The 11,847-nt window shown below is 46.4% G+C and overlaps 1 protein-coding gene across 1 annotated transcript in view; it reads left to right on the forward strand.

Annotated features, from left to right (window-relative positions):
- Nucleotides 1–213: 213 nt before the first annotated feature.
- CDYL2 (chromodomain Y like 2) overlaps nucleotides 214–11,847 on the forward strand; it is a 125,257-nt gene continuing 113,623 nt past the window's right edge. The window contains exon 1 of the mRNA XM_081806329.1: nucleotides 214–487. Within this exon, the coding sequence (XP_081662455.1) occupies nucleotides 464–487 (24 nt within the window). The 5' untranslated portion in view covers nucleotides 214–463. The remainder of the gene's footprint in view (nucleotides 488–11,847) is intronic.

Here is an 11,847-nt window from a genome sequence, read left to right on the forward strand (position 1 = left end):
GGGGCCGGGCCGGGCTCCCGGGGGGCGGGGACTCGCCCAGTGGCAGCAGCGTCCGGGCCGGCGGCGGGCGCGGGGCGGCTTCCTGCAGGCGGCGCCGGGGCGAGCCGTTGCCCGCTGCAGCCACCGCCGCCGGGTCGCCGGGTCGCGGGGGCCGCGGCGCTCGGGCCGCGTCGGTGCCTCCCGGGCGCGCTGCGCGGCCGTCGCTGCTGCCCGCGCTCGTGCCGCCGCCGCCGCCGCCGCCGCTGCCGGTTACGCCAGCCCCGCCGCCGCCCGCTCTGATTCTGCGCATAGGCAGCCCCCAAGCCTGTCATTCTGCAAAAACACAGTTTACTCAACACACCACACACACACTCACACACACACGCGCGCACACACACGCGCACACTGGCCCCCTCGCGCACACGCACGGAGGGCGCGAGCGAGCAGACGCGCACACCCGGCGAGCCAAGTTCCGCAGCCTGGCATGGCTTCTGGGGACCTTTACGAGGTACGGGGACGCGGGGGCGCGGCCGGCCCCGGCCCGCGGGCGGCGGGCGGCGGCGGGCGGCGGGCGGCCGGGACCGGGCCGGGGCCGGGGCTGGGGCCGGGCGCGAGCCGGAGTTGCCGAGCCCGCGGCGGCGGCGGCGGCGGCGGCCGGAGGGCGGCGGGGGCCGGGCGCGCCTCCCGCCCGCCCGCCCTCCCGCGGCGCCCGCGCCCGCTCCCTCTTTCTCTTTCTCTCGCACACACACTCTCTTACTCCATCTACTTTGCGGCCTTGGAGGGGAAGGAGGAAGCCGGGCGGAGCCGGGGCGGGGGAGGTAGCGGTCCCGGGGAGGTGTTTCTCGCCCGACGAGCCGCCTCGAGTGCAGAAAGTACAGGTAAAAGTCGGCGCCGGACGTGCCGGGAACGCGGGGGGCCGCGCGGCGACCGGCGGGGGTGCGGGGCGGGGGGTGCGCGGCCCGGGGTGGGCCGGGGGCGCCGGAGAGGAGGGGGGCGGGCGTGGGAGCGGAGCCCAGCCCCGGCGAGGCGGGGTCCGGGGGGGGGGGATGGAGGGAGACTGCGAGGGGGGCATCCGGGTTGGGGTTCGGGAGACACCCGCCAAACCAATCCCCGGGGCCACCGGGCCGCCGCCTCCCTCCCCCCACCTGCTGCCCCCGCCACCGGCTCGGAAGCCCTCCAGGCCGGGGCGTGGGGGAGGTCCTTGCGGGTGTCGTGCTCGCTGGGGGCGAGAGGGGGCGCTGCAGAGGGCCCTGTGTGGAAGGGAGGAGAACATGGAAGTCGGAGGTGGGTGGTAACATGTTGCTGGAGGACCTGGGATGTCAGCCCTGCTCCAGACACTCTGCGTCACCCTCAATGGATACCTGTCTCCAGGTCCACCCAGGTCCACCCAGGTAGTGGCCAGCCTCGGAGACTTTGAAAGCGTCTTAAAAGTGGTCAAGGAAGATGTTAGTCTGGCATCTGTGAAACAATGGAGGAATAGCCTTGGCCTCCCGGAGTTGGGTTGTAGCTAGCTCTGGACACAACTGTTCCAGCTTTTGGGTTCCCAACAAGTGGACAAAACAAGAAACAAGCCCCACTCCCTGGGAAGAATGCCTCCAAAACGGTGTTGGCCCCAAGGTGAGGGTCAGAGTACGGAAGAGACCAACCATCTTCAACCAGAAGGCCCACTGATCCTCCAAGAAACCAGCGTCAGCGCTCGGCCCGGACCTGCTCTCCCTAAATAAATAAGTCCGTGAACACTAGCCCTGCTTCTCAAGGCTCCTGACTAAATTGAGATGAGCACCCTGAAGGGGTGGAATTAACCTAATGGGTTAGAAACTACAGGGGTGATTCACCCACAAGAGACTGTAGGGGTGATTCACCTACCATGAGCTTTTTCCTGTGGGCCCTCTGGGCGGCTGAAGCTCTTCAGATGGTAGATTTGCTGGCTGTTGTGAGAGAAGAGTGGAGAACAGGCAAGTTAGTGTCTTGGCGTCCTGTGTGACTGGGGTCTTTCAGATGATGCTGGACTTGGTGAGGCCCAGTCATGGACACTACTAACCAGTGGGCTCAGATGGAACAGGTGGGTGATCTTAGCACTCCTTGAAAGAATGCTGCAAATTTACCTCAACCCTACTGCCTTCCTCATCCTTATGCTAATAAGGAAGGTGAAGTTCGGTAGAAATCTGATGAAGAACTTTGACAGATCATGGCCAATGTGTCATGCAAGCACTTAGGTCTATTTCAAGATGGCGGACAATGTCTGAAACCAAAAGTCCAAGCACAGTAAAATGGGAGGTCTGATTGAGCTTTTCCAAGTATAACCAGCACTGTTAGGATATTGGTCAAGAATAGACACTCTTCAGGGGCAAAGCTTATCTCCTGAGCAGTGTGGATTTTTCTGCCCATTGATACTGAGTCAAGCTAGAGCTGCTCACAATGCCTGGGTGCATTGTGAAGGTATTAAAAGGCTGTATCAGGAGCTGTCAGTATTTCTGCATTTGAAGTCTGGAACTTATGAACCTTCTGGGGATAATTTCTTTTTTAATGTTCACCTGAAACTATCCTCCTTAACATTGGTAATCATAATATGTTAAGGGGAATTTTCACACTGGCCTTGGAACTATCTTAGCACCTCAGGAGTTCTTGCTGGAGTTCGATAAACAGGACAATAATAATAATTACTTATGTGATAGTAGGTAATTGTACTAGATGTGAAGTAGTTTTCCTATAGCTGATTATTTGTATTGTCATTACTAAAAGAGCTAACTTGCATTATGAGACTATAACCAATGTTAACATTTTTATGGGCTGTGTCTACATTATATAACATATACAGAAGAATTTAATTTGTTGTCCAAATTTAGCTTTAAAAACAAGTGCGGAGAAATGTACATTAGCGTATATATTTCTAACTGTAAAATTGTGTGTGTAAAAAATAGGATGTTGATTTAAGGACAGATCTTGGAATACCTAGTATATTGACCTTGAAAGACAAAAAAGAAGAAAACTGGTCTTACTCTTAATTATGATATTACATTGATTAAATATTATATTCAAGTATATAAAGATGGCTTCTTATAACCTCTAACCAAGAAACCATACCTTGAGTGGGCTAAGAACAATGATATTTGTAATTGATATATTTTACCTGTGTGTCCACTGACACCATCCTTGACCCTTTATAGTGAAGATACGATTTGGATTATAGAGATTCTTCATATTCTCATTGGTGCTTCAGATAACTGTAAAGAGTAAACCTTCCTCAGATAGCATTTTTTTTAAGGAATAGATACTGATTTAAAAACTGTCAGAAAATAAAAACTTTATGTAATGGCACTCTTCAGTCATAATGAGGAAATACAGAATCAAGCTCCCTTTCCAAAATTTTCAATCTTGATAGGTGGTTCTGCTTTGTTTCCCGTATAGAAAAGTTCTTACCCTCTTTTGGTGTATTATAGTCATCACTTATAGAAAGGTGATCTTAAATATTGGCTGATTAACTTAGAGTCAGGCATCTGGATACAAAATGAAATTCTCATCCAGATGCTCTGGTCTACACTCTGCTAGATGTAAGTGTCATAAAGTGGCAGTCTGTGAGCAGGTCTGGGCTATCTATGTATTTTGCTTTGCCTCCATGGTAGATAAGAAAAATGGATTTGAGTATCTTTAGATGGTGCGTGTCATCTCTATTTTGTCCTTGTCCCAGTGCTCCCTATTACCATGTGCCCATTCTTACATTACTTACCTGGCTCCAGCAAGCATTAGAGTTTGCAACCCCAGGAATATAGTCCATCATTCACTAAGGTGTTTGGGTATCAGGAAGACATAATCAGGGAATAAGGAGCCCAATTCTCTTGTCTAGTCCCTCTCTGTGTCCCTAGCTCCTTGCACATTCAAATACTCATTGACAGAATCAGTGAACAGAAGACCGAATTAAGGGTTTATAAAGTATGTTGGCTGACCTTTGTTATCCTTGTATTGAGTGTTTACCTTCTGTTCTCTTTTCCTCCCCAGCTTGTGATCACTCAGTGGTGGTAACACCATGTGTATGGGTGGCTCTCAGTTCTCTCTGGAAGGAAGTGTGGCTGAGTCCCTTTCCAGAGACCCAAACTGTTACTCATTAGAAGGATTGAATGCAACTAAGCTTCAACCATGTGGCTTTCCATGTGACTGTTGGGTGGTGTTTAACATTCCCTTGTGATTAGCTGACAATGGTGGAGGAGGTCTCTCTCTCCTTCTTTGGCAAAATTGTTCAAAGAGAATGCTGTGTATCTGTAGACAAAGTCAGTAGCAAAGATGGACTTGACAGGGATAGTTCCTTGTGTGTTTGTCAACAGTTTATTTATACACCCCAGAGTTCTTTCTTAAAAGGATGAAATGTGCCATATGTCTTTTTTGGGGGGAGAAATGATAAGCATGCCTGCATCCATCCATCTCTAATATATGTATGTGTGTGATTATGTGTATGTTTGTGTGTGTACATATGAAAATACTGCCTTCCTGGGCGCCTGGGTGGCTCAGTTGGTTAAGCGACTGCCTTCGGCTCAGGTCATGATCCTGGAGTTCCTGGATCGAGTCCCGCATCGGGCTCCCTGCTCGGCAGGGAGTCTGCTTCTCCCTCTGACCCTCCCCCCTCTCATGTGCTCTCTCTCATTCTCTCTCTCTCTCAAATAAATAAATAAAATCTTTAAAAAAAAAAAAAAAGAAAGAAAATACTGCCTTCCTTTCATTCCCAATAAGATAAATAGCAATAATAATAGGGTAATTTTAGTTTTTTGAAAGTTTACTTTCGTTAAAAATCGACTCTGCTACAATGATGAACGTGCGCATTCTGCCTTTGTATTCTGCAAAATCACACACTAAAAAATGGGAAAATATGGGTTTAGGGGAAAAATAGGATTGAGGCAGACTGTTGAAAACTTACGGAATTTTGTAAGGGGGAATTTTGGGCACATGCCTTCTCTCTGTAGATCGCAGGGGGCATTTGTTTCTAATAGACACCATTTTCATCAAAATTACATCTGGCCTAGGGCATAGGCCTCTTCATTCTTCTTTATTTGGAGAAATGTTTTCATAGCTTCTTCATCTGCAGCTTCGCCAGGCAGGTTAACCTAGTAGAAAGCATAGTGGTTCTGAAAGCCATAATCTGCCACCACTCGTGTTAAAGGAAGGCAGTGGAGTGCATTTTCAGCTTTGTTCCAAGGTCTTCATGTATCATTAAGTCTTTCTGTTTCTTTGTGAGTGTGCATTGCTAGATTGCTTCAGAATATTAACAAGCTAGGAAACATAAGAATCAATACAACTTACTTGTTATACTGACATCATTTCCCTATTTACCAGTCATACCCGAGGTAATTCCTGTCAAACGTGTAGTAGCCAAATAGGCGGTCAGTGATATATCTTCTCTGTACCACTATTTGGAGAAACAGATATCTTCAAAGAGAATATATTGGTTGAGTTGAATTGATTCCTTGGCACATAGTAGGCACCTGGTGAATATTGAATGGAACTATGATTCTCCTGTCTTTTGAAAGTTATTTTAAATTATCCCCTGTGGGTAGATATCAGCTTATTTTCAGATAGACTTTTATGTCAAGTCATTCTTCATTGCATAAGATCATTTCTTCAGGGGCTTAAACTGTCCTTGAAAGGAATTTGTACAGCTCCTTGCAGTCTGACCAATTGCTAAGGAATGGTTCAGACATGGTAATTATCTAAGATCGAAGTATTAGAGACACACATTTAGATTCCAAAGTTACAGGTCTTTCTGTGTCTCTTGGATGGTGAAGAAAGATATAGATATGGCTGAATTCATAGCACCATCTTTGATTTGTTCATTATATATTACTAGAACCCAAATATATGCCAGTCACTAGGGAAAAGATGAGATTGTGTTTTCCATAAGTCCATAGTCTGGTAGAGATATAGTTAAGAAAATATGCAATTTGGGCACCTGGGTGGCTCAGTTGGTTAAGCGTCTGCCTTTGGCTCGGGTCATGATCCCAGGGTTCTGGGATCGAGTCCCACATCGGGACTGTGGGACTGCTTCTCCCTCTCCCTCTGTGATCTCTCTCACTTTCACTCTCTCAAATAAATACAATCTAAAAAAAAAAAAAAAAGAAAATATGAAGTTTATAGTGCAATGGGAAAAGTGTTAATACAGGGGAAGATGGGGCTCTCTGGGATGTTGGGGGGAATCCAGCCTTGGGGGGGGTGGAAGGCTTCTTAGGAGAGGTGGTGGCCATGGAGGAGTGTAAGAAAATGAGCTCTACCCACCCCTCATCCCTTCAAATTGAGAGAAAGGCAGGAGTTGAGGGATAACTCTTTTGATTTTTTTTTGGTCCATTAGGTGGATAGTGGAGCCAGTCATGGAGATGGAGAGCCCAGGAAGAAGCATTAATTGAAAGCAGTGGAGTGGTGGAAAGGACAGTGAGTTCAGAGTGTTTGTGGAACATCTGGGTATAGAGGTCCACAGCCATAGCCATGTGAGCCTGAAGCTCAGAAGGAGCACCTGGCATGGGTGATTGGGAATCATTAGTGTATAGATCATAATAAAGCCGAAGGACCAGGTGTAAACATGAGGAGGGTCCAGTGATGGGATACTGGAGAAAACGGACATTTAAAGGATGGAAGAAGAGAAAGAAGTGATACCAGATTTCTAAGGAATAGGAAGACAGAAGGAAAAACAAGAGGCTCTGCTGTTATGGAAGGCAGTGGGAAACAGTATTTCTAAAAAGAAGGTGTAGTCTACAGTGTCCTTTGGATTTAATAACCAGGAAGTCATTGATAACCTTAGGGAGCATCTGTTCCATAGAGTGTGTTGGTGGTGAGGGAGGGCCTGATTGCAGTATGATGATGAGCAAGGGGGTGTGGGGAATGTGGATACAGAGACATCGTCTGTGGGCAGCACTTTTAAGAATCTTGGGCGTGATTGTGTAGAGAGAGTGAATATGATATGCAGGAGTGAAGTGGGAGAATGGATCAGCCATCTCCATTCCCTTGGTTCTGCACATGGCTCTGCTACTTTGGATGACTTGGATAACAACTGTCATGTAGACAGCGGGTTATGGGACTTGCATTTGTGAGGAAGGGATTTTCCATAAACCCTACAAACCCCTCTCCTGCTGACCTATGACAGTGGGGTCTGGCATCTTCAGTAATTTTAGCTGGAGAAAAAAGTAGAACATATATAATGTGGTGATACAGAACATCTCTACAGATCTTGGTCAAGGAAAAGATCTTGCTAAATTGAGGACAAGGAGATAAATTTCTTCATTAAGGGTTTGTCATACCAGCATTTTTCTGACAGGAGAGGGATGGTGGACAGATCACCATGGTGCTATAGATAAATGGGCATGAGAGTGTTTTAGGTGTCAACTTAGCTGTTCTGTCAAATGCCAAAGTAGGTCTTGTTGTGAGGCTATTTTGTAGATGTGATTAAAGTCCATAATCAGTTGAATTTAAGGGAGATAGTCTAGATAATCTTGGTGGGCCTGATTCAGTCAGAACTGAGGCTTACCTGAAGAAGAAAAAATTCCACCTGTGGATAGCAGGTGCCGTTGGGAAGAGTTCCAGCTTGCTCTCCCTAATGACCTGCGCTGTGGACTTTGGACTGGCCTAGCCAGCCCCCCCCACCCCGCCCCACATAAGCAAATTCCTTGCAGTCTATCTCTTAATGTATATCCTAGTGGTTCTGCTTCCTTGACTGAATCCTGATCGTTAACAGCCAGGTTTCTGGTCCACCCTCTACCACTTGAAAATAGCGTGCTCCTAGATGTGTCCTTTAGGTTTTTTGAACCTGGACGGCCTGTGCTGTACAGGGAGATCTCTTCTGTTTTTGAAATCTCTCCCTCTGGTTGTGCCTGTTACTTCTTCAAATAAACCTCACTTAGTAGGGAGTGTCATCATCTTGTTTGTCTGCATGTGTGAAGAGCTTCAGGAACCCTGCCAGGCCTTGGTGTTTTGGCCCACGGGGCTTGCTCCTGAGCATGGCACACACTGCCATGCCAGGAATTTCCCGGCCAAGGGGCCACCACGCTATTCTCAGTTTCTTGACCAGGGAGTTTTCCTCTCTGATTTTCATTTCCTTGTCTTCTAGTCCAGTGTTTTAAAAATTACGTTTCAGGGGGCCTTACTAACAAGCCATGGAGCTTATACAAAGTCTGGATTTGAATTTTCTTTAAAGAAATAGTCATTTGTTTAATAATCCATCAATCAAGGATTTATTATTTGTCAACGGTGTGCCTAGAACCATGCCAGATGCTGAGGCTGCAGCCACAAATGTCTTCTAAGCTGTTGTTCAGAATGTGACAAAGGCCTAACACCCACATATGGTTATATACCACACTTTTAACACATTGGAGTGTTCAGTACATTAAAAGGAACAGCCAGGTCAACTATTTTTTGTGAGTAGACCTCAGAATAGAGCTTTTCTTGCCATCTCTGGACATATATTTGAACTTCTGGTAAATGCACTGTTTTAGCAACATTGTGGGTCTGCAATGTTCTTAAAAAAAATTCGGACCTGTTTATAGCTCCTCACATACAATTATACAGGCAAATATGCTTTACAGCACAGTGCACCCCACTCAATTAAAAACCACTCAAAGTTCAAATGATGGTGGTTAGTGAATGTTCTAGACATGGTGTAATAATCATTGTGTGATAACTGACCATCTAATGCTTTGCCTCCTTATATTATGTAAAAGAGACTGTTGGTGGTTTATTGAGAGTTCTAGGTCATTCTGCCCTTTTTTAATTTGAGAGAAGGAATATCAGTAGTTGTTATGTGTTAGAGGGTCAGCCACAAAACAAACATTTCCTTTGTTTCTTCTTTCAGACTTCAGGATCTGTTAGAATGCAGAATACCCTGAGATTACAATACAAGATCATAAAAACAAAGCAAGCCAAACCTGATACCAATTACAACCACTTTTCTTAGCAAATTAAAGATTGTTTTCTTATTTACAAGCAAACCAAATGCAGAAATAAATTGTTGAGGCTGTAACAGGAAGACAGCTAACAGTCTTGGACCTCACTGAAAAATTTCATTATTAATCAAAATAGGCATTCTTGCTCTCATGAATTAGCTTAGTGCTAAAAAAGTGGCAGAAGTTAAACTTACAAAAGACATCTACACTAAGAAATTATTGCACGTATTTGGTTTTATGTGTTAGGTTTCCCCGAACCATTTTTGATTGGGAAAAGGGTTCCATAGCTAAGTTCCAGCATTTTCTGCAAGGCTCTAAACTCTATGAGGGCAGGACCATGTTTGTGTTAGTTGTGATGGCATTCCTAACTCGTGGCCCTTTACTGGGTACCTGGTAGCTTTTCATTAAATATTTGTCGAATGAGTGATTGAAAATATTTGAAACCTATGTATGCCCTTAGGCCACCTTGCCTTTCTCTTGAGTGAGCTTCCTTTACTACTTCCTGTAGGGTTTTACTCTAAGATGATTCCTTCAGGTTGTCCTTGACATTCAAGATTCCATTTTTGCCTTCCACCAGATCCTGTATAGATTTATTAGGTAACGAAAGTCCCTTAAAGCAAATTGAAACATTTAAGGCATTGTCCTCATGATGAGTGATAACTGGATTGAGAGTGGCCATTCTCTGAATCTGGCATGTGACAGAGCCCCTTGCACACCAACACACACAAAACTGTGCTTTACAGCTGCCTCTGTCCCTTGCAGTTCTGCCTCATAGCTCTGCTCTAGCCTCAGTGACTTGGCCTAGTTTGATATACACCATCCATTTTAGGTTGAGCTGCCTGGACCCAAACTCAGAAATGGAGAATTCTATCTAGAGGGTATACTGAAGGCTCTCAGGAGAAACACGTGTAAGGAAGTGAGGAAGGCAAGGTGGGACAGATGGAGAAGCTGACCTGCAGTGACGTCACAACTGAGGTCTCACCTGATGCTATGGAAGCCTCTGGATCTGGGATAGCCCTTCAGAAATGTCCTACATTGAGGGCAGGGAACTGGGTCCTCATCTGCCTGTATCATCCAGTCACTGCTAGCAGGCTGTCCCACGGTGGGGTGGGGAGAGGTGGGGAGTGTATTCTTGGGCAGGGCATTTCCCTTCGAGGGACACATCTGTGAACCTTCTGCGGCAGAGATATTCCTAGAAGCTGAGGGGATGGGCACATGGACCCTGACAAGGGGACCTGGGTGTAGTACATATGATCCACTGCACCATCAATTCTTGCCATTTTGATTGGTGAGCTGATTGGTGAGCTGATTTCACTGATTGGTGAGTTCCGCTCTCAGTCCTCCAGCATACACATCTGTCACCTTGCTTGTATTTTAGGTTTTTGGTGCCTCGCTTGAAGACATCATTTGTCACTTGCCAGCTTCTTGGGGCAGCCCAGGTCTTGAGTACTGACAGACTGGCCATGTGTTAGGATCGTGCTTGTGACTCCTTTGTTTTTCCATTTGGCATGTAGCACAGCATTGCGTGCAGGGAAGTAGTTCACATGCTGTCATTTCTGCTGGGTCTCCATCCCTTACTCTTGAAACATTTTCCTTGACTGATTCTCCCACTCCTGAGTTGCCTCTGTGTCCTCACTTTCTGCTGCCTGTTTCTTTTTTTTTTTAAAGATTTTATTTATTTGACAGAGAGAGATACAGCGAGAGAGGGAACACAAGCAGGGGGAGTGGGAGAGGGAGAAGCAGGCTTCCCGCGGAGCAGGGAGCCCGATGCGGGGCTCGATCCCAGGACCCCGAGATCATGACCTGAGCCGAAGGCAGACGCTTAACGACTGAGCCACCCAGGCGCCCCTCTGCTGCCTGTTTCTTAAACTTCGGAGATTCTTAGAGTTTTGACCCAAGGTTCTTCTCTCTCATTGTGATAAGTGACTGTGTGGATGATTTCCAAGTCTCTGACACTTGCCTGGGTTTTCCCTCTCAACTCCAGAGCTACCCCTCTTACTCCACTGGGACTCTTTACACTCAAAATATCCAAAGTTGAGCTCCTATGTAAATCTCACCTCTTCTCCTTGGTTCCTAGCGTCATTAGTACCTCTGTCCATCAGTCCCACAGCTAGAAATATGGCCTCCTTTGTGCTGCCCAGACACCATGTATGTTCTTTTGGATCAGTATCCTGCGTATTTCCCAAATCTGACCTTTTCCCTTCATATTATCTCTCCCCACTTGAATTCAGGAGGCAACTCCCACAAGTTGGTTCACTCCAGAACCTCTCAGCTGATATCTGTGCATCTAGTCCAGTTTTTCTCCATACTGTACTCATGAGGAACTTTCTAAAATACCAGTGTTGCCATATCTCACCTCCTGCTGGTTCTCTGCTTACAGCTGTATCCGGTCCAGAGATTGGCTCTTGGTTACCGGAATGTTCCACATGCTCTCTTTTATTTGTGCCTTTCCAAATGACTAGGGTGCTCTCTGTTACTAACCCTGCCACCTTTTTGCTTCCTTAAATCCTGCTCATCCTTTATGTCTCAGTTTAGATGTTACTCTTGGCAAACCTTCCCTAGCTCATCAGGGGTTTTCTTTGGGCTCCTGTAGGACCCCATTCTTCCCTCATTATAGTACTCACTTCAGTATGTTGTAATTTATCATCTTATTTGCTAAGTCTCCTACCAGGTTGTAAGTTTTTTTTGGGGGGGGGGCAGGTATTCTCTCTGTCTTGTTCCAGCTTTAACACCCAGCCCAGTGCAGGACACAAAAAGCAATCTGTGTAATGAAGGAATGAATATATTCAGAACTTCCATTTACATAAAAATTGACACTGACTTGACAGTCTGTTTTGCATGAAGTTTGGACTGTCAGTCTTTCAGTTTTCCTAAGGGCATATAACTCTCAAGTCTGTTTTCTGTGTCTTTCATTGATCAGTTGATCAGTGGACTTTGGTTTCTTTTTTTTTTTTTT

This window comes from Leptonychotes weddellii, chromosome 16, assembly GCF_054177405.1.
Source record: "Leptonychotes weddellii isolate Sample4059 chromosome 16, ASM5417740v2, whole genome shotgun sequence".
Taxonomy (NCBI): Eukaryota; Metazoa; Chordata; class Mammalia; order Carnivora; family Phocidae; genus Leptonychotes; species Leptonychotes weddellii.